The sequence below is a fragment of the Triticum urartu genome, chromosome 7 (genome assembly GCF_003073215.2).
Source record: "Triticum urartu cultivar G1812 chromosome 7, Tu2.1, whole genome shotgun sequence".
Classification (NCBI taxonomy): domain Eukaryota; kingdom Viridiplantae; phylum Streptophyta; class Magnoliopsida; order Poales; family Poaceae; genus Triticum; species Triticum urartu.
The window spans coordinates 144986941-145010670 of NC_053028.1; the positions used below are offsets into that span (position 1 = coordinate 144986941).

The 23730-nt window shown below is 42.1% G+C and overlaps 1 protein-coding gene across 1 annotated transcript; it reads left to right on the forward strand.

Moving 5' to 3' along the window:
- Positions 1–2090: 2090 nt before the first annotated feature.
- LOC125521085 (protein BOBBER 1) lies at positions 2091–4486 on the forward strand. Its single transcript, XM_048686138.1, has 6 exons — positions 2091–2662; positions 3414–3586; positions 3669–3717; positions 3818–3984; positions 4072–4155; positions 4238–4486. Exons 1-6 carry the CDS (start codon positions 2212–2214, stop codon positions 4274–4276), a joined length of 963 nt encoding a protein of 320 aa, XP_048542095.1. The 5' UTR covers positions 2091–2211; the 3' UTR covers positions 4277–4486.
- Positions 4487–23730: the final 19244 nt, after the last annotated feature.

Below are 23730 nucleotides of genomic sequence, written 5' to 3' on the forward strand. Positions count from 1 at the left end.
GGAGATTTCTTCCTATGGGGATAGGCTCATTCTAACTGTGGCTTTCTCGAGTAGTGTCCCTGGTCATATGCTTTCCTTTTTTAGATTGCCTAAAGGTGTTGGTAAACATTTTGATTTTTAGCCCATTTGGTCCGGCAAGAAAAAGGGGGGGGGTTACTAATCAAGAAGTTAAAAATGTTAGTCTTCTTTACAAGTGGCTCTGGATACAAGAAAATGAGGAGAGTGTTGACATGAGATGGTTAGGGCAAAGTATCTGAAGAAGAAAACTTTGCCTCAATGTGAATAATATCCTGGCAACTCTCACTTCTGGAATGGCTTAATGGAAGTTAAGAATATCTTTTATTGTTGTTGTCAGAGAGTTGTGGGGGATGGTCGTAGAACTAGAATTTGGCAAGATGCGTGGATAAAGGATAAACCGATTTGTTTGATTTTTCGTCATCTTTAGAGCTTAACATTTTGTAACATGTTACCATTTCAAAAGTATTTACCTTGGATTTTAATTGCATTGGTTCAAAAGATGTTTACATGGGGAGAATCTTGATATGTGGAATAACTTACTTGATATGTGTGGTTGGCTGATTCTGTCGGATAAGCCCGACAAAGTTAAATGGTTACTTACAACCTTCGGTAGCTTTTCTGTTATCTCTTTATCATTATCTTATTGCTAGACAAGATGCTTTATCTTCTAAAAATATGTGGAGGATGAAGCTGCCTCTTAAAGTTGAGGCCTTCTCTTGGTTAGTAATAAAAAATAGGATTCTAACCAAGGACAATTTCATAAAAAAAGGCTGGAAATATGCTAAGTTTTGTGACTGAAGGAAGTGTGAATCATTTATTTTTCTCTTGCTCCTTATCTAATTTTTGGTAGAATATTGCGGGATGCCCTCTGGGGAATCAGAGATCTCCAATGTCTTTTTTTGACCTCTGCAAGAACTGGTTGTCTAGCTATACTAGCAAAGATAGGGTAGTTATTTTATTGGTGTTGCTGCTCTGTTGTGGTCTATATGGAAAACAAGGAACAAATCATGTTTTCAAAGTGTTATGCCCAGAGATCCTACTGACACTATTTTTCTTGTTTGTTCACTACTAGACTCTTGAAAAAATCTGCAGAAAAGAGGGGCACAAAACATGCTTCATCAGGTGTCTAGACGTGGTGACTCGTGATGTCTTCAGAGGTGGGCATGGTTTTGGCCCCACATGTGAGGAGGATTTTATGAAGCCAACCACTGAAATGCTGGCTGGCCTTGAAGCCTTTCTGCTAATTTCGATGTCGTGCCTTTAAACTGTGATACTTTTATGGTTTGTTGAGTGGTTGTTGATACTTGTAGCTAGTGTGGTTGGATGTAAGTCCTATTTGCTAGTGTTTGCTGTTCTTGATACATCAAGTTCCTTTTTTAGTTAGTTTTGCCTAGATCGGAGCATCCTAGTATAGTAATATAGATTAGTGGTGTAACGGTTAAATTTGCTAGGTTGAAGCATCATGATGTGGTTATAGAATAGTGGCGTATGGTTGGTTAGTTGCGCTGTAAACAACTCCATTTTCATAATGAAAATAGGGGTTGTGTGGCCATTCGATCAAAAAACTGATCTACCACCCTCTTAGACTGATTCATCATTTTATGTAAAAGCTTTGACATAATAGATCATGATATCTAGGATGAGTGATACGTAATTTATACATAAACTACAGTACAACACAACAATAGAAGACGGCACGATGCGTTGGTAAACTGTGTTGATGGTTTCTTCTAATGAGAATCGAGGCAAATCCTTTCCATAAAAAAAGTTCCAAACTCATTTTTGTTTCCGAGAACAAAACGACATTTTTTGTTTCTGAGAACAAAACGAACTCAATTTTTCTTTTGCTTTGAAAAAGAAACTCGCTCATATGCTGGAAACTCAAAAGACACCATTCGAATACATACCGTAGTAGTGGAAGTGAATTCAAACCCTAAAAAGCTTCAAATAAGAATATTTTGGGAACTCAAAAGACACAATTCGAGTAGACACCGCAGTAACTGAACCCACAGTACCAGGCACCTCCGGAATGTTCCAGAGCAAGCCGGGGCGGCGCAGAGGTCTCAATTTAAGCGAGACCCGGAGCCTCGTCAACCCATCCGTCTGCGCCGAAACCCCTACCTCTCCAATCTGAGATCCCCGCACGAGCGCGACCCGAAGCCGAAACCCTAGAGTAGAGCAGGGGCGGCGGCCATGGCCATCATCTCGGACATCCAGGAGGAGGAGGCGCCGCCGCAGCAGCCGCAGGCGGCCCCGGCCCCGGCGGCGGTCGACGTGGACCTGGAGGTCCTCGAGGCGGTGCTCGAGCGCAAGGGCGGCGCGCTCCCGTTCCTCCACGCGGCCATCGACGTCGCGCACCGCCGCTCCGACCTCTTCCGCGACCCCTCCGCGGTTGGCAAGGTCACCGCGATGGCCTCCGCGTGCAGGGCGCAGGTGGAGGCGGAGGAGAGGAAGGCCAGGGACGCCAAGAGGAAGGCGGCGGAGCTGGAGAAGGCCGCGGCGGCCGAGAAGGAGAGGGTGGTCAAGGCCGCGGCCGAGAAGGAGAAGCGGGAGAGCTCGGTGGTGACGGAGGAGCGCGGTGCAGGGAGCTCGGCGGAGAAGGATGCCAGCACTGAGGTGGAGAAGAAGGAGGGCAAGGCGAACAGTAAGCGCCCTGTTTTCATTTCTCTTTGACTTTAATTGATATTGATGCTTAATGTTGGATTGTTGGTGTGGTAATGTCGAATTTGTTAGTTCATAGGGTTTAGGATATTGTGGCTTCTATGCTAGCTCTCAATTATAGATTGTAGATAGGTCAAGTGGTCTAGCCATTATTCATTATTAGCGCCATAGATACTGGATGAGTTTATGTTGATGCTTTGTTGGACATACTATGATAGTAGGAACTTGGTCTAATTCGTCCATACTATGTAGTAACAATGTTGTTTATTTACATACTTGTATATATGGGATATTTATTTGTTGGACAACTTGTTCTGCTCCTGAAAAAATAGGCGACTAGCGGCATGGTTAATTACCCAGTTAGGATGAAATTACACTTGTTCAGTTTCTTAAAAATCCATGCTTATTATCATGTATGATGTATCTGCTTATGATAAAATTTTCCTTGTCATCTGTAAAACTGCCCCAGAACAGAGCCAGTTTGTTTAATTATCTCTTTTCATCAGAAGTCATGGTTCACTGCAGTCAGAAACCAGTTTATAACTCCTAATATGTTCTACAACCGAGTCTGCTCAAACACGGTTCTGTGCCATATATCATAGTGAAAATGCCACACTTTATTTGTTAGACCCTGTCTTATTTATGGTATCTCCTTCATTTGCCTATGGGAAAAACCATTATATTTCAGTTATGCACTTTGGGATTAACTAAAGGTGACTCATCTCACTGAACAGAACCAAATGCTGGCAATGGTCTTGATATGGAGAAGTATTCCTGGACTCAGCAGTTACCAGAGGTTAATGTCAATGTTCCTGTTCCTGAAGGAACAAAGTCAAGGTTTGTTGTCTGTGAGATTAAGAAGGATCATCTGAAGGTTGGGCTGAAGGGCCAGCCTCCTATCATTGATGTGAGTAGTATCAACTACACAACAGTTTATCTTGCCCTTGCATGTAAAATCTTTTGCTGATGCAGTGTTCCTTTCTTACCAGGGTGAGCTTCACAAACCAGTTAAAGTTGATGACTGCTTCTGGAGCATAGGTATGAACCACAGACCATTTATGTTATGTGTTATGCTATGTGCCCTACCTTAAGATCCCTTGCTAAGAAAAACATCTTTTCCTTCTGATAATACCTTCAGAGGATGGGAAAGCACTGTCTATACTGCTTACAAAGCACAATCAAATGGAATGGTGGAAATCTGTGATCAAAGGCGACCCTGAAGTTGACACCCAGAAGGTGGAACCAGAGACTAGCAAGCTTTCTGATCTGGATCCTGAGACTAGGCAAACTGTGGAGAAGATGATGGTAAGCGATGTGCACAACCTGATTGATGGACTGACTAGGCGTCTTACAATTTCTTCACACCCTAATTTTTTTGTCTCTGCATTGCAGTTTGACCAGCGCCAGAAGCAGATGGGCCTGCCAACAAGTGATGAAATGCAGAAGCAGGACATGCTCAAGAAGTTCATGTCTCAGGTAAGTGGCAGCATGCTCATCCTGTATGCATCTTGGTTGATTTAGCACTACTTGCTGTGTCTGATTGAGCTTCCCGTTGCAGCACCCGGAGATGGACTTCTCAAGGGCGAAGATAGCTTGAGATTGGTTGGATTCAAGGGGACGCAGAAGTTTTTGATGGAGAAATTGCATCTATCCTTGTTCTTTTCAGTTTGGGTGTCTTGTGGTTAATTGTCTGGTTAAGGTCGCGAAGGACATGGTTTTCGTGATGCTTTGGAAATATAAGTGAACAATGTTTTCTGTTGTTGGAACTGATCGATTGCCCAATTTTCTGAAGTTTGTGTATCGTTCATGTGCTGTGTGCTTGACTTATGTTGTGCGCTTTCTAGCTACCTGCATCCCTTTGTAAGTTGTTTATCTTCTCTTTACCCTATGGGTTCATCTGCAATGGACGTGCAACTAGCCGATGATGCTGACGCCGGTGCAAGAGCGAAGTGATGTGTGCAGGCATGCAATCCTTCTTCACTAATCTAAGGGTTGAAGAAATCTGATCTTGGCACAGAACAAAATGAATGAAGAGGTCAACACATAGGGAGTGGCCGGAGATATTGCCCACCTTCACCTTGTGGCAAATTTTCGTGTTTTGATCCTTTTCTGAAACTTATTCGAGATTTGATTCTAGTTTGAAAAAAATTCAAGATCTGACCCTTTTGCTACTGCTAGAGTCCATGACGGTAGGGTCTAACAGCCTATCGCCAGGGACTTTGACGGTAGGAAATATCGCTACCGTCAACCGGGCTGGCGGTAGCCTGCACAACCCTACCGCCAAGATGCTTGGCGGTAGGCACGAGCACGCACTGTGTTTAATACTTAGGAGATTTTTGGCGATATGGTATGCAACCCTTTGCCAGGGACCTTGGTAGTAGGCTGTTATACCCTATCATCATGGTCTCTGACGGTAGCAAAAGGATCAGATCTCGGATTTTTTTTAAACTAGGATTAAATCTTGAATAACTTTTAGAAAAAGGCCAAAACATGATTTCGCCTCGAGAGGAGGGGACCGAGATGGTGGCATGGAAGTACCTAGGAGGCGATGGCTTGGAGAGAAACATTGTGTCTATGTGTGTGGCCTTGTTAAGCTCGAGCGTGATCTTGTTTCGTGAAGAATTTCCAAGAAGCAATTCATTGAACCGATTTTTTCCCCATTTCTTTGCTTCAGATATTCTAACATTCTATGATGGTTGTTTGTATTGTCATCTTCTTTTGGAAGATTTTGCAAGGTTAAAATAATCTCATCATATAATGAAATACCACTGCCTTTTTTCTTGGTGCCAATTATAGAGGACCATCAATTCTGAACATAAGAACAACCCTAGATTAGATGAGACCGCATTCTCTTCAGAATTTTCATTGCAGAAGACACAATTCCAAATGCATGGATCTCCCTTTAAGAAGCTTCCATGTGTTAGTTTGTCATGGAGTAGAAGCCAGAAGAAAATAAATTTAGTGTCTAAACCTACAAGCACTTTTTCATAGCCACTTACTCCCTCCGTTCCGAATTACTTGTCGCAGGTATGGATGTATCTAGATGTATTTTAGTTCTAGATACATCCATTTCTGCGACGAGTAATTTGGAACGGAGGGAGTATATGATATGGGCCTCTTGATCAACTTGCTTCCAATTATATACTTTAGTAGATGAGTAGCTTGATCCCTTCTAGTGCACTTATCATTATATTGAGAAATCCCTTGAAGTAATAAATCTTGGATTTCTAGGAATTGTTCAAAAGCTTGAGAAGAAAGGGGCCTATGGAAATGCTCCGCTAAATCTTTGGTGTTGATCATAGTCTTAAATGAGATAAATCCCTTGAAGTAATAATCTTGGATTTCTGGGAATCGTTCAAAAGCTTGAGAAGAAAGGGGCCTATGGAAATGCTCCGCTAAATCTTTGGTGTTGATCATAGTCTTAAATGAGATACATCCCTTGAAGTAATAATCTTGGATTTCTGGGAATCGTTCAAAAGCTTGAGAAGAAAGGGGCCTATGGAAATGCTCCGCTAAATCTTTGGTGTTGATCATAGTCTTAAATGAGATAAATCCCTTGAAGTAATAATCTTGGATTTCTGGGAATCGTTCAAAAGCTTGAGAAGAAAGGGGCCTATGGAAATGCTCCGCTAAATCTTTGGTGTTGATCATAGTCTTAAATGAGATAAATCCCTTGAAGTAATAATCTTGGATTTCTGGGAATCGTTCAAAAGCTTGAGAAGAAAGGGGCCTATGGAAATGCTCCGCTAAATCTTTGGTGTTGATCATAGTCTTAAATGAGATAAATCCCTTGAAGTAATAATCTTGGATTTCTGGGAATCGTTCAAAAGCTTGAGAAGAAAGGGGCCTATGGAAATGCTCCGCTAAATCTTTGGTGTTGATCATAGTCTTAAATGAGATAAATCCCTTGAAGTAATAATCTTGGATTTCTGGGAATCGTTCAAAAGCTTGAGAAGAAAGGGGCCTATGGAAATGCTCCGCTAAATCTTTGGTGTTGATCATAGTCTTAAATGAGATTTTACTAGTGATCGCAAAAGATTGGAGACCGGGATATTGAATTGTAACCAGTTTTTGTGCCAAGGAATCATACCAGAATAAAATGGAGCTTCCATTTCCCACTTCACATACTGCAACATTTGTGGAAGTCGGGATTATTTTTGAGTGTGATCTCCATCAAAGTGAGTCTTCACTTTTCAAAAGTTTGGAGTATTTTGGGCTTTCATACTTTCTATGAAGCAATTAGTGATGTGTAAAGAAGAGAAAACTGATTTAATAAACTACACTCCACCATCGTAAGAAATCATCGTAGAACACCAAACCAACCTACTTCCAATTTTGTGTGAAATTGTTGAGAAATCTTCAATCTTAGGCATGGAAGTATGGAGAGGGAGTCCAAGATAATGTGAAGGACCCATGTTGGCATCCCAAAATAACAATCATTCTTTGCACTTGAGCTTGAGAGACATTGATGGGAACCATCACTGATTTGCTATAATTTATCTTTAGCCCAGTTTGGGAGCATTTTTGGTTATGCATTAGTTGATTTCCATAGTAGGAAGCATTAAAATCATGTCATTAACAGTTTAACATATTGAGTAACAGGAAAACCAGCTTAGGAATGCATTGTTAGAGGGGACTGAATCAAGTTTCCCACCATTGCTTCATTAGGATAGTCTGGAGTAGGCTTGCCGCAAGAAAAAAATAATGAGGAGAGACAAAGGGTATCCTTGTTTGAATCTTATTTTATAATGAAAATGCTTTTCGGAATGCTATTTAGCAGTACCGAGGAAGTACGAGAATTGAATACCATATGAAACCATTAGAGCCACCTTTGTCCAAATCCTTTTGCATCAAGAATGTACAAAATGATATCATGATCCATCATGTCAAAAGATTTTTCAAAATCTAGCTTGAGCACCACAATTTCTTTTCTAGATTGTTGACATTGGTAAAGGTATTCATAAGCCCATGCTAGACAATCCTGAATATATATTCATTTGAGAAGAACCATATTGGTTAGTATGCACTAGTTTTAGCATGACTTTTTTGCAGGCTGTTAGAGGGTAGCTTGGTGATGATCTTGATTGAGAAATTAAGGAGAGATATTGGTCTAAAGTCATTTGGGCATTGATGATTTTCTATTTTGGAATTAATGTGATGAAGGAGGCATTGCGGTCTGCAGGTTCATTCTCCCATTATAAAAAAACTTCAATAAGAGCATATAAATCTACAAGAATTAAATTCCAACATGCCTTAATGAAAACACCATTGAATCCATCAGGTCCAGTTGCCTTATCGGTTGGCAAAATATTTACTACATCATCAGTCTCTTTTTTGGTTAAAGGAACTTCTAGATCTTGTAACACTTCTAGTCTATGTAGCACACTGTCCAATAAACTTGATGTAGGTTTGGAAGTTCCAAGCCTATCATTGAAAGATCTCCAAAGAATGGCAACTTTGCTACGATGATCATTATGCACTTGCTCATTTTTTTCATCTAGGAGTTGAGTAATGTGATTATTTCTATATTTGTTTGTAGCTTTTGCCTGTTATTTTTTGTATTTTCATCTCCAAGATTAATCCATCTCATGATTGCTCACAATTTTGAATAAGTCTTCTGATATGAAATCAAATTAATTAATTGATTTTTTCAAATGATTTTTCCATTACTTCCTTCAATACTCATATCCCTATATTCTTCCAGGGTATCCCACCAGAAAATCAATGCATTAGGATTCTTAATAGAGGCGGAAAGGTTGGATAGGGATTTTGACCATAATTTCAATCCTTTTTTCCTAGTCTTTTGAATTGAACACCAATCCCTTTAGTACTGTTAGAGGCTTGGACCCGATAACCCCAAGTGTTTTTAACTTTCTATTTAAATCCCCATGCTCTAACAAAAAAATTCAATCTAAATAATTAAGATTTTGGGATGTGACTGCCTACTTGAATAACACCTGGAAAATAATTTGATATAGGCTTCCACAAGGGTATTGTAGCAGTATTTGGGTAGTTTAGTGTCCATGATTCTTAAGAAAAACACCAGCCCAGTTTTTCAAAGAATGGAGCTTCTTGCATAATGCTCCAAGTAAAGCTTCTTTCTTTGAGAGGGATCTCAATTAATCCAAGGGCACTAATGGCATAATTGAACTTCTCATTTAACCAAATCTCCCCCAGGCCCACTTCTATTTTTTTTGACATCACATGTGCTCGAAATCCCCAAGAATCATACAATCAGTTTCATTGAAATTGTTGCAACCAATTTACAAATTCAGTCCTTGCCTCAGTTTGACATGCCCATATCTGTTTGTAAGTATCCATGTTTTCCAATGTGAATGGATGTAAGTTGAATAGAGAGAGAAAGTTCATTCTCCTTGAAAGTACTTTTCAATCCATGGCTCCATGCAATCAACAAACCTCCAGAAGCTCCGATAGAAGGAATATATTCAAGTTTATTCTTCTTGGATTTTTTTCTTTGATAGGGGATATCCAAAAATTCTCTTTTCATTTCTTGAAAAATTGAGCAACCGGACTCTTCCATTTTATTGGACATGGCTAGACATTTAGACCTGTCATTTAATCCTCTGATATTCCATTTGGATTTTTCCACATTGTATTCATTTTTACAGGAAGGAATAGACCAGCAAAGGCTAAACAAATACAATGTGGAAGATTCCCTTCTTCTTGTGTGTCTCCTTCTTTTCCATGGTCTTGAGAATATCCTCAATGGTATCCTTCCGAGGGATCTAGCGAAAGGGCGTGTTAAGATTCTTAACAATTTTGTCAGCAATAGAAGGTGGATCAACATTACAAGCCATGCAATTTTTGTCTACACATATACTCCATTTTTAGATCCTTCAGTTAGATCTTGTAATCTACTCCTCCTTCTTGCCTCAGTATCTACCAGAGGAACCCTTTCCTTCCTTTTTCCTTTTTAATGTCCATGACACTGGTTGTGGAGGATTTGTTCAACTTAAGCACTGCGTTGGATTTCCCCGAAGAGGAAGGGATGATGCAGCAAAGTAGCGTAAGTATTTCCCTCAGTTTTTGAGAACCAAGGTATCAATCCAGTAGGAGGCTACGCTCGAGTCCCTCGTACCTACACAAAAACAATAGCTCAATGTAACCAACGCGCTTAGGGGTTGTCAATCCCTTCACGGTCACTTACGAAAGTGAGATCCGATAGAGATGATAAATAATATTTTTGGTATTTTTGGTATAAAGATGCAAAGTAAATAAAGTAAAAGCAAAGCAATAATAAGGTGATGGAGATTGATATGATGAGAAAGAGACCCGGGGGCCATAGGTTTCACTACTGGCTTCTCTCAAGAGCATAAGTATTCTACGGTGGGTGAACAAATTACTGTTGAGCAATTGACAGAATTGAGCATAGTTATGAGAATATCTCGGTATGATCATGTATATAGGCATCACGTCTGAGACAAGTAGACCGAAACGATTCTGCATCTACTACTATTACTCCACTCATCGACCGCTATCCAGCATGCATCTAGAGTATTAAGTTAAAAACAGAGTAACGCCTTAAGCAAGATGACATGATGTAGAGGGATAATTTCATGCAATATGATAAAAACCCCATCTTGTTATCCTCGATGGCAACAATACAATACGTGCCTTGCTGCCCCTTCTGTCACTGGGAAAGGACACCGCAAGATTGAACCCAAAGCTAAGCACTTCTCCCATGGCAAGAACAACCAATCTAGTAGGCCAAACCAAACTGATAATTCGAAGAGACTTGCAAAGATAACCAATCATACATAAAAGAATTCAGAGAAGATTCAAATATTATTCATAGATAGACTTGATCATAAACCCACAATTCATCGGTCTCAACAAACACATCGCAAAAAGAATATTACATCGAATAGATCTCCACAAGAGAGGGGGAGAACATTCTATTGAGATCCAAAAAGGGAGAAGAAGCCATCTAGCTACTAGCTATGGACTCGTAGGTCTGAAGTAAACTACTCACACTTCATCCGAGGGGCTTGGATGATGATGTAGAAGCCCTCCGTGATCGATGCCTCCTCCGGCGGAGCTCCGGAACAGGCCCCAAGATGGGATCTCATGGATACAGAAAGTTGCGGCGGTGGAATTAGGTTTTTGGCTCCGTCCCCAATCATTTGGGGGTACGTGGATATATATAGGAGGAAGAAGTACGTCGGTGGAGCTTCGAGGGGCCCACGAGGCAGGGGGCGCGCCCTAGGGGGGCTCCCCTACCCTCGTGACCACCTCGTGGCTTCCTTGACGGAGGGTCCAAGTCTCCTGAATCTTATCTGATGAGAAAATCACGTTTCCGAAGGTTTCATTCCGTTTGGACTCCGTTTGATATTCCTTTTCTTCGAAACCCTAAAACAGGCAAAAACAGCAATTCTGGGCTGGGCCTTCGGTTAATAGGTTAGTCCCAAAAATAATATAAAAGTGGAAAATAAAGCCCAATAATGTCTAAAACAGTAGATAATATAGCATGGAGCAATCGAAAATTATAGATACGTTGGAGACGTATCAAACTTCACGCCGAAATTCCTGAGATGAAGTGAACTTGCTCTGTGGTGTAGCGAGGGTCATATCAGTGTCATCATCCAAGGAACATAAATTTGCATTTTTACATGCCCATGTGAGGAAGAACATTTATCAGGAATGGAGAAAGGGACCAAAAATTGATTGTCAGAATCCTAAATAATGACATCCCACATTTGAGAAGATAAAAATCTCGTTGCCCACTCAAGTTTACCAACTCATAATAGAGCCACATAAATAAAATGAATCCATACAATGGTACCTTCATAATATTAGAGTAGTCCATGCCATGAGGAAGATACTCTTCCAAATGGCAACACCTTTGCTCCTAAGCTGCCCGAGATCAATCTAGAATATCAAAATCCACAAGATCTCCTAACACTCTGAGTTGAAGAATTGGCTCATATACATTTGTAGAGCTACCCATTGCAACTTCAAGGCATTTCCCTTATTCAAAGAAGCCAGGGGACCACATGCACTTGAAGAGCCATTAGAAGTATTAGAATCACTTTCTTCCCTTGTCATATGTGGGAGCATATAAGACCCCGGGAGCTCAGGATTTTGGATGAGCTAACACTTTGACTTTACGATTTAAGCACCGGAACAAGAAATCAACTCCTCTCAATATCCACTGACTCGTGACTCAGTGAAATTTCAGAGATCATATGATCCTTCATAGTTTCTTTGTAGAGCAACTGGCTAAGGTCCAGTCGAATTAGAAATGAACAAATCAGAGTACGGAATTGTAAGTGCATCTAGTGCCACCCCTAGTTGGTTTTGGAGTATTGACGACAAACCTAGTTGAGGGACTAATGTGTTTGTGAGAATTGCAGGATAACAGAGGTAGAAGTCCCTCATTGATTCGGTTTTACTACCAGAGATGACCCCTAAAAATGTATGAAGACATTGAAGTCAAAGATGGTATATGAAGATATTCACATTGAAGACTATGACAAGAAAAGACACCACATGAAGCCTATGGAGCTCGAAGACTTAGATCTTTCATAGTTCTTTTTCTTTTGTGTTGAGTCATAGGAACCACCGTACTGTTAAGTGGGGTCCAAGAGAACCAGTCAGAATGACTGAAGTGATGCCTAACCAAAAACCTATGTCTTTGAGTGAAGACTATGAGAGCGAATCTTGTCCAGAGTCGGACAAGTCAGCTTTGCTTGCAGCCCAAGTAAAGTTGCCGTGTGAGTTTGAAATCTGACCGTTGGAACACGTGTCAGTTCCTTAGTGACCCAGGGTCATTTCAGAAAAATCAGGTCGGGTTGCCAAGTGGCTATAAATAGCCCACCCCCTACAACCATAAACGGTTGGCTGCTCAGATTGAGAGTACGGCTTTTGTCGTTTGAGAGCAACCCACCTCGAAGCCTTTGAGAGAGAATTCCTTATGAGGATAAATCCCTAACCACCCAGAGCCAGAGAGAATTGGGCATCACTTAAGTCTTCTTGTCTGTGTGATTTGAAGACTTATTACACTTGAGGACTGTGCATCCTCCAGCCGGTTAGGCATCGCGTTCTGAGCATCCAAGAGACATTGTGGATTGCCGGTGAACGAAGTCTGTGAAGGTTTGGGAGTCTACCTTGAAAGACTTACCAGAGTGATTGGGCAAGGTCTGTGTGACCTTAGCTCAAGGGGAATACGGTGAGGACTGGGTGTCCTGAGCTGCGTGTTCAGGACTGGGTGTCCGGGACTGTGTGTCCTAAGGTTTAAATACCTAGCCGCCCCAACCAGACGTACAGTTGTCACAGCAACTGGAACTGGTCCAACAAATCATTGTCTTCAACGAGTCACTGGTTTCATCTTCCCTTCCCTTTACTTACTGTTACTCCTTGTGAAGTCATTGTATGTTTGCACTATCTTTTGTCTTCACTGAGTGACTGCGTGTTCTGTCTGACTTCACAATATCTTCCAACCTGATCCTTACTACATTGCTGCTATTAGTCATTGTGCTTTCACTCTATTGAATACTTGACTATGGCTTGCCTAGTGTAGTCTACCTTCCGCTGTAGGAAAATAGGTTTATTTCTATCGTTTGTCTTCATAACTTCCACGTTTTGAAGACTTTCATAAAAATCGCCTATTCACCCCCCCTCTAGTCGATATAACGCACTTTCAATTGGTATTAGAGCGAGGTGCTCCCTTGTTCTATGTGATTCGGTTTAACCACCTGGAGTTTTAGCTATGTCGACTGCAGGGATAATTAAAGTCTCTGCTGCGTGCCCCGTCTTTGATGGAACTGAATATCCCTACTGGAAGAATAAGATGCGCATGCATCTTGAAGCCATTGACGTCGACCTATGGTATGTCGTCAAGAACGGCGTTCCCAAGGCTGGAGAAGGTGTCACTGCTGCTGATGTCAAGAAATTCGTTCAACTGGACTCTACTGCCAAGAATATCATCTGTGGTCATCTGACCAAAGGACAGTATGGCCGTGTGAGTGCTTTGAAGACATCTAAGCTGGTCTGGGACTGGCTCTCCAAGGTCAATGAAGGCATCTCAACCCAGAGAGATCAGAGAATCAGTGTCCTTCGCAACCTCTTCAACCGCTTCAAGCGAAATGACAATGAGAATGTCCAGCACACATTTGACCGACTCACTGACATCACAAATGAGCTTCAAGCCCTCGGCGCTACTGAGATCACCAAACATGAAGTCGTCAAGACACTACTGAGATCACTTGATAGTTTGTTTGACATCCTAGCCCTGATGATTCAAGAACGTCCTGATTTCAAGACACTCGATCCGTCTGACATACTTGAGAGGCTCAACACACATGAGTTTTAGCTTTCTGAGAAAAGAGATATCTACGGTCCAAACTATGGGCGAACTCGTGCCTTGAAGGCAAAAGTTGTCTCCTCATCTGAAGAAGAATCTGACAGCAGTTCTGATGATCCTGAAGACATTGGAAGGGAACTTGCTATGCTTGTTAAGAAGTTCCAAAAATTCACCAAGAAGAAAGGCTTCAGAAAGTCTTCCCGATCAAGCTCAAGGAATGATGAAGCTTCTGCTCATGACTACAAGAAGAAAACATGTCACAAGTGCAAGAAACTTGGCCACTTCATATCTGAGTGTCCACAGTGGGACAATGAGAACAAAAAGAAGAAGAAGAGCAAGGAATATGAATCTGACGACAAGAAGAAGAAGAAATACTCAAAGTCTTCTTCCAAGTCTTCCTCAAAGTCTTCATCACACAAGAAGAGCTCATCTGGCAAGGCACGTGCGTTTGTTGGTAAGGAAATGGATTCAGAGGAGGAGTCTGCTTCTAAGGAGGCGGAGGTGGAGTCTGAGGAGGAGTTCGATTCAGGCGTCGCAAGTCTGGCTACAGCATATGTTGCCAAGTCCATCTTCAACACTGAAGACAATGACTTCATCACCGACACAAATGCAAATGACAAGGACTACTCCGCTTCTACCTACTGCTTCATGGCACGCGGTGCCAAGGTAAACACACGCACTACTCACTATCAAACATCTAGTGACGATGACTCTGATTGTGATTCAAAACCTAGCTACAAAACACTTGCTAAAATTGCAACTGAACAACAGAAAGCTATGGAACATATTCAAAAACTGTTAGACAGAAGCAATGATCTGTTAGGTGCTGAAATGACTCGATCTGAATCCTTAATTGAAGACATAAAAATCTTCACGTTAAGTATCAGGAACTTGAAAGTCGTCATGAAACTCTCTCAACAACTCATGAAAAGCTTTCCTATGATTATCTTCAAAGGAAGCAAGATCTTGAGAAATTGAGAGTGGTTCATGAAGATCTTCAAAAGGAAAACGAGTCACTTCGCACCAAACAGATCAGTTCCGCTCAGGAAGGATTTGAACCACCATGTCTTAAATGCATTGAGCGTGATAATGCTACTTCTGTTGCTGAATGTTCTACTGCTACTACTGTTGCAATATCTTCAACTGTTGATGTGGTAACTAACCCCTCTGCTGAGGATACCACTGCTATTGCTGATGAGAATGCCAGGTTGAAGACATTGCTTGAAACAGGGATGTACAAAAGTCTTAAAGGGCATCAGACACTATGTGATGTCCTCAAAAAGCAGATTCTGAACCGAAACCCGAGGAAAGAGGGTGTTGGGTTCGTAAGGAAAATGAATGCTGATGGCTCTTACTAGAAACCTGAGCAGTACCCCAAAACCATGTGGGTTGCTGCAAAGGAACCTTCAGCAGATCCATCCAATCTATCTGGCTTCACTTGTGCTAACCCCATTATCATTGATGAATCCTTTAATGCAAACTATATACTGTTTAAGAATCAGAATGGTGAAGTGTTTGCCAGGTACATTGGTACTAACTACAGGAATGGACCGCCTATGAAGAAGATCTGGGTTCCGAAAAGGTGTCTGGAGAATCTTCCTGTGAATGTCATCATGACACCTCACGTGAAGAAGACAAACCTCAGACCAAAGGCTTCATACGGTCCAAAGGCTTCATACAGACAGAGTACTCACCTAAGTCGCACTAACGCAAATGTTTTGCAGGGAAACCATACTCAGGCGTATGAATATGAGAGCGGTTCATCAAACCGCCATGTTCATAAGAACAAGAACTATTCTGCTTATTCTTATGAGTACTATTGTCCGCCTGCAAAACTGTTTGCTAGGGCTCCAAAGCCAAAATTCTCAGATGCTGCACTTAGACTTATTGCTTCTAAGCCACCCTTGAAGATGTGGGTGGCTAAGAAAGCTTAACTCTCTTTTGCAGGGAAAGGTCTCCAGCAGAAAACCTAAATCGTCTGATGCTATTGCTGGGGACCTTAAACATCTTGTAGGGCGCAAGATCAAATGCCCGAATGGTCTTACTATGTACTTCGTTCCTGAATCGCTTGCTACTCTCCCTATTAGTCCTAATCTGGATCTAAGCTTTCATAACCCATTGGTTCGTCAAATGTTTTTGCTTCACAATGCTCTTGGTGAAGCCTATCCCCCTAACTACACTGTAGGGTACGACACCAGCGTCTTCAGAATGGATTATTGATAGTGGGTGTACGAATCACATGACTGGCAAAAGAAGCCTTCTTATGGACTCAACCTTACGTCCATCCGACAAGAGCCACATCACATTTGCTGACACTGGTAACAGTAAGGTATTGGGTCTAGGTAGAGTTGCAATCTCAAGGGATCAACACATGGATAAAGTCATGCTTGTTGAATCCCTTGGCTTCAACTTAATGTCTGTCTCAATGCTTTGCGATTTGAACATGATCGTAATATTTGGAAAATATCGTTGCCTTGTACTAATGGAATCTGACAAGTCTCTAGTATTTGAAGGGTATCGAAAAGATGATTTGTACATGGTAGATTTCTCAGTAGGACCACAGCTTGCCGTATGTTTTCTAGCAAAAGCTTCAGAATATTGGCTCTGGCATCGGAGGCTTGGTCATGCTGGCATGAGGAACCTCCACACCCTTGCGAAGAAGAAGCATGCCATAGGCATCAAGGGCGTCAAGTTCAAGAAAGATCACTTATGCGGTGCCTGTGAAGCAGGAAAGATGACGAGGGCCAAACATCCCTCGAAGACAATCATGACCACTACTCGACCCTTCGAACTGCTTCACATGGATCTTTTCGGTCCCACTCATTACTCAACTCTTACTACTACAGCTTGTCTCTATGGCTTCGTCATTGTTGATGATTATTCTAGATATACTTGGGTGCACATAATCCTTTACAAGACTGAAGTGCAGGATGTCTTCAGACGCTTTGCAAATCGAGCTATGAACAATTATGGCGCCAAGATAAAGCACATCAGAAGTGACAATGGCACTGAATTCAAGAACACTGGCCTTGATACATATCTTGATACCTTAGGCATCACACATGAATTCTCAGCCCCGTACACGCCACAGCAGAATGGCGTCGTCGAACGCAAGAACAGAACACTCATTGAGATGGCCAGAACGATGCTAGATGAATACAAGACCCCAAGAAAATTCTGGCCTAAAGCCATTGATACTGCATGCCATACAATCAATCGTGTTTATCTTCACAAGCTTCTGAACAACACATCTTATGAGCTCCTTACTGGCAAGAAGCCAAACGTCAGTTACTTCAGAGTATTTGGCGCAAGGTGCTGGATCAAGGACCCACATCACACCTCAAAGTTTGCACCAAAAGTACATGAGGGTTTTATGCTTGGATATGGAAAGGATTCGCACTCCTACAGAGTCTTCAATCTCTTTCATTACAAAGTGGTTGAAACAGTGGATGTGCGGTTCGATGAGACCAACGGTTCACAAAGAGAGCAACTGCCAAATGTGCTAGATGAAGTTCCATCCAGTGAATCAATCAAGCTAATGGGAACTGGAGAAATTATACCTTCTGAAGCTCATCCTGAAGAAGAACTTATCATCTCAGCACCTGATCAACATGAAGACAATGCTCAGCCTGAAGACATTCCTGTTGGGGAACGTAGCATAAATTCAAAATTTTCCTACGTGTCACCAAGATCAATCTATGGAGAGACCAGCAACGAGGGGAAGGAGAGTGCATCTACATACCCTTGTAGATCGCTAAGCGGAAGCGTTCAAGAGAACAGGGTTGATGGAGTCGTACTCGTCGTGATCCAAATCATCGGAGATCCTAGTGCCGAACGGACGGCACCTCCGCGTTCAACACACGTACAGGCCGGCGATGTCTCCCATGCCTTGATCCAGCAAGGAGAGAGGGAGAGGTTGAGGAAGACTCCATCCAGCAGCAGCACAACGGCGTGGTGGTGATGGAGGAGCGTGGCAATCCTGCAGGGCTTCGCCAAGCACCACGGGAGAGGAGATAGAGAGGGAGGGCAGCACCAATGAGAGAGATCAAATCGCGTGTGTTATGAGCAGCCCCTATGCCTCACTATATATAGGGGAGAGGGAGGAGGGTGCGCCTCCTCTAGGGTTCCCACCCCTAGAGGGGCGGCAGCCCTAGATGGGTCTTGGGGTGGCGGCCAAGGGAGGATTCCCTCCCCCCCAAGGCACCTAGGAGGTGCCTTCCCCTCCTAGGACTCTTCCTTTAGGGTTTCCCCACACTAGGTGCATGGGCCCTAGGGGAAAGTGGCGCCCCAGCCCACTTTGGGCTGGATCCCTTCCCACTTCAGCCCATGGGACCCTCCGGGATAGGTGGCCCCACCCGGTGGACCCCCCGGGACCCTTCCGGTGGTCCCGGTACAATACCGATGACCCCGAAACTTGTCCCGATGGCCGAAATGGGACTTCCTATATATAAATCTTTACCTCCGGACCATTCCGGAACTCCTCGTGACGTCCGAGATCTCATCCGGGACTCCGAACAACATTCGGTAACCACATACAAACTTCCTTTATAACCCTAGCGTCATCGAACCTTAAGTGTGTAGACCCTACGGGTTCGGTAGACATGCAGACATGACCGAGACGTTCTCCGGTCAATAACCAACAGCGGGATCTGGATACCCATGTTGTCTCCCACATGTTCCACGATGATCTCATCGGATGAACCACGATGTCAAGGACTTAATCAATCCCGTATACAATTCCCTTTGTCTATCGGTACGACACTTGCCCGAGATTCGATCGTCGGTATCCCGATACCTTGTTCAATCTCGTTACCGGCGAGTCTCTTTACTCGTTCCGTAACACATCATCCTGATCAACTCCTTGATCACATTGTGCACATTATGATGATGTCCTACCGAGTGGGCCCAGAGATACCTCTCCGTTTACACGGAGTGACAAATCCCAGTCTCGATTCGTGCCAACCTAACAGACACTTTCGGAGATACCTGTAGTGCACCTTTATAGTCACCCAGTTACGTTGTGACGTTTGGTACACCCAAAGCATTCCTACGGTATCCGGGAGTTGCACAATCTCATGGTCTAAGGAAATGATACTTGACATTAGAAAAGCTTTAGCATACGAACTACACGATCTTTGTGCTAGGCTTAGGATTGGGTCTTGTCCATCACATCATTCTCCTAATGATGTGATCCCGTTATCAATGACATCCAATGTCCATGGTCAGGAAACCGTAACCATCTATTGATCAACGAGCTAGTCAACTAGAGGCTTACTAGGGACATGGTGTTGTCTATGTATCCACACATGTATCTGAGTTTCCTATCAATACAATTATAGCATGGATAATAAATGATTATCATGAACAAGGAAATATAATAATAACTAATTTATTATTACCTCTAGGGCATATTTCCAACAGTCTCCCACTTGCACTAGAGTCAATAATCTAGTTCACATCGCCATGTGATTAACACTCACAGGTCACATCGCCATGTGACTAACACCCAAGAGTTTACTAGAGTCAGTAGTCTAGTTCACATCATCATGTGATTAAGACTCAATGAGTTCAGGGTTTGATCATGTTGCTTGTGAGAGAGGTTTTAGTCAACGGGTCTGAACCTTTCAGATCCGTGTGTGCTTTACAAATCTCTATGTCATCTCCTAGATGTAGCTACCATGTTCTATTTGGAGCTATTCCAAATAACTGTTCTACATGGAGCTATTCTAAATTGTTGCTCCATTATACGTATCCGGTATCTCTACTCAGAGCTATCCGGATAGGTGTTAAGCTTGCATTGACGTAATCCTTTACGACGAACTCTTTTACCACCTCCATAATCGAGAAAATTCCTTAGTCCACTAGTTACTAAGGATAACTTTGACCGCTGTCCTGTGATCCATTCTTAGATCACTCTTGTACCCCTTGACTGACTCATGGCAAGGCACATTTCAGGTGCGGTACACAGCATAGCATACTGCAGAGCCTATGTCTTAAGCATAGGGGACGACCTTCGTCCTTTCTCTCTATTCTGCCGTGGTCGAGCTTTAAGTCTTAACTTCATACCTTACAACTCAGGCAAGAACTCCTTCTTTGACTGATCCATCTTGAACACCTTCAAGATCATGTCAAGGTATGTGCTCATTTGAAAGTACCATTAAGCGTTTTGATCTATCCTTATAGATCTTGATGCTCAATGTTCCAGTAGCTTAATCCAGGCTTTCCATTGAAAAACACTTTCCAAATAACCCTATATGCTTTCCAGAAATTCTACATCATTTCTGATCCATAATATGTCAACAACATATACTCATCAGAAATTCTATAGTGCTCCCACTCACTTCTTTGGAAATACAAGTTTCTCATAAATTTTGTATACACCAAAATCTTTGATCATCTCATCAAAGCATACATTCCAACTCCGAGATGCTTACTCCAGTCCTTAGAAGGATTGCTGGAGCTTTGCATACTTATTAGCATCTTTCGGGATTTGACAAAACCTTCCGGTTGTATCACATACAACCTTTCCTCAAGAAAAAACATCGAGGAAACAATGTTTTGACATCCTATCTGCAAGATTTCATAAATAATGCAGTAATTGCTAATATAATTCCAACAGACTCTTAGCATCGCTACGAGTGAGAAAGTCTCATCGTAGTCAACTCCTTGAACTTGTCAGGAAACTTCTTAATGACAAGTCGAGCTTTCTTAATGGTGATACTTACCATCATTGTCCGTCTTCCTTTTAAAATCCATCTGCACTCAATAGCCTTACGACCATCGAGCCGTTCTGCCAAAGTCTACACTTTGTTTTCATACATGGATCCTCTCTCAGATTTTATGGCCTCGAGCCATTTATCGGAATCTAGGCCCACCATCGCTTCTCCACAGCTCATAGCTTCATTGTTGTCTAGCAACATGACTTCCAAGACAGGATTACGTACCACTCTGAAGTAGTACGCATCCTTGTCATCCTACGAGGTTTGGGAGTGACTTGATCTGAAGTTTCATGATCACTATCATAAGCTTCCACTTCAATTGGTGTAGGTGCCATAGGAACAACTTCCTGTGCCCTGCCACACACTAGCTGAAGAGACGGTTTAACAACCTCATCAAGTCTCCACCATCCTCCCACTCAATTCTTTCGAGAGAAACTTTTCCTCGGGAAAGGACCCGATTCTAGAAACAATCCCTTATTGCTTTCGGATCTGAGACAGGAGGTATACCCAACTGTTTTGGGTGTCCTATGAAGATGCATTTATCCGCTTTGGGTTCGAGCTTATCAGCCTGAAACTTTTTCACATAAGCGTCGCAGCCCCAAACTTTCAAGAAATGACAGCTTAGGTTTCTCTAAACCATAGTTCATACGGTGTCGTCTTAACGGAATTGCGTGGTGCCATATTTTAAAGTGAATGTGGTTGTCTTTAATGCCTAACCCATAAACTATCGTGGTAATTCGATAAGAGACATCATGGTATGCATCATATCCAATAGGGTGCAGTTATGATGTTCGGACACACCATCACACTATGGTGTTCCAGGCTGTATTAGTTGTGAAACAATTTCCACAATGTCTTAATTTTGTGCCAAACTCGTAATTCAGATATTCATCTCTATGATCATATCATAGATCTTTTATCCTCTTGTCACGACGATCTTTCAACTTCACCCTGAAATTACTTGAACCTTTCAATAATTCAGACTCGTGATTCATCAAGTAAATATACTCAACATCTACTCAAATCATCTGTGAAGTAAGAACATAACGATATCCACTACATGCCTCAGCACTCATTGGATTGCACACATCAAAATGTATTACTTCCAACAAGTTGCTTTCTAGTTCCATTTTACTGAAAATGAGGCTTTCAGTCATCTTGCCCATGTGGTATGATTTGCATGTCTCAAGTGATTCAAAATCAAGTGAGTCCAAATGATCCATCTATATAGAGTTTCTTCATGCATATCTACCAACAAACATGGTTCGCATGTCTTAATCCTTTCAAAAAATGAGTGAGTCCAAAGATCCATCAACATGGAGCTTCTTCATGCGTTTTATACCGATATGACTTAAGTGGCAGTGCCACAAGTAGGTGGTACTATCATTACTATCTTATATCTTTTGGCATGAACATGTGTATCACTATGATCGAGATTCAATGAACCATTCATTTTAGGTGCAAGACCATTGAAGGTATTATTCAAATAAACAGAGTAACGATTATTCTCCTTAAATGAATAACCGTATTGCGATAGGCATAATCCAATCATGTCTATGCTCAACGCAAACACCAAATAACCATTATTTAGGTTTAACACCAATCTCGATGGTAGAGGGGTGTGCGATGCTTGATCATATCAACATTGGAAACACTTCCAACACATATCGTCAGCTCACCTTTAGCTAGTCTCCGTTTATTCCGTAGCTTTTATTTCGAGTTACTAACACTTAGCAACCGAACCGGTATCTAATACCCTGGTGCTACTAGGAGTACTAGTAAAGTACACATCAACACAATGTATATCCAATATACTTCTATCTTCCTTGCCAGCCTTCTAATCTACCAAGTATCTAGGGTAATTCTGCTCCAGTGGCTATTCCCCTTATTACAGAAGCACTTAGTCTCAGGTTTGGGTTCAACCGTGGGTTTCTTCACTAGAGCAGCAGCTGAATTGCCGTTTCATGAAGTATCCCTTTGTTCCCTTGCCCTTCTTGAAACTAGTGGTTTTACCAACCATCAACAATTGATGCTCCTTCTTGATTTCTACTTTTGCGGTGTCAAACATCGCGAATATCTCAAGGATCATCATATATGTCCCCGATATATTATAGTTCATCACGAAGCTCTAGCAGCTTGGTGGTAATGACTTCGGAGAAACATCACTATCTCATCTGGAAGATCAACTCCCACTTGATTCAAATGATTGTTGTACTCAGACAATCTGAGCACAAGTTCAACAATTGAGCTTTTCTCCCTTAGTTTGCAGGTTAAGAAAATCGTCGGAGGTCTTATACCTCTTGACGTGGGCACAAGCCTGAAATCCCAATTTCAGCCCTCGAAACATCTCATATGTTTCGCGACGTTTCAAAACGTCTTTGGTGCCTCAATTCTAAACCATTTAGCATTACGCACTGAACTATCATGTAGTTATCAAAATGTGTATGTCAGATGTTCGCAACATCCACAGACAATGTTCGAGGTTCAGCACACTAAGCGGTGCATTAAGGACATAAGCCTTCTATGAAGCAATGAGGACAATCCTCAGTTTACGGACCTAGTCCGCATAATTACTACTATCAACTTTCAACTAAATTTTCTCTAGGAACATATCTAAACAGTAGAACTGAAGCGCGAGCTACGACATAATTTGTGAAGACCTTTTGACTATGTTCAGGATAATTAAGTTCATCTTATGAACTCCCACTCAGATAGACATCCCTCTAGTCATCTAAGTGATTACATGATCCGAGTCAACTAGGCCGTGTCCGATCATCACGTGAGACGGACTAGTCAACGTCGGTGAACATCTTCATATTGATCGTATCTACCATACGACTCATGCTCGACCTTTCGGTCTTCTGTGTTCCGAGGCCATGTCTATGCACATGCTAGGCTCGTCAAGTTAACCCTAAGTGTATTGCATGTGTAAAACTGTCTTACACCCGTTGTATGTGAACGTAAGGATCTATCACACCCAATCATCACGTGGTGCTTCGAAACGACGAA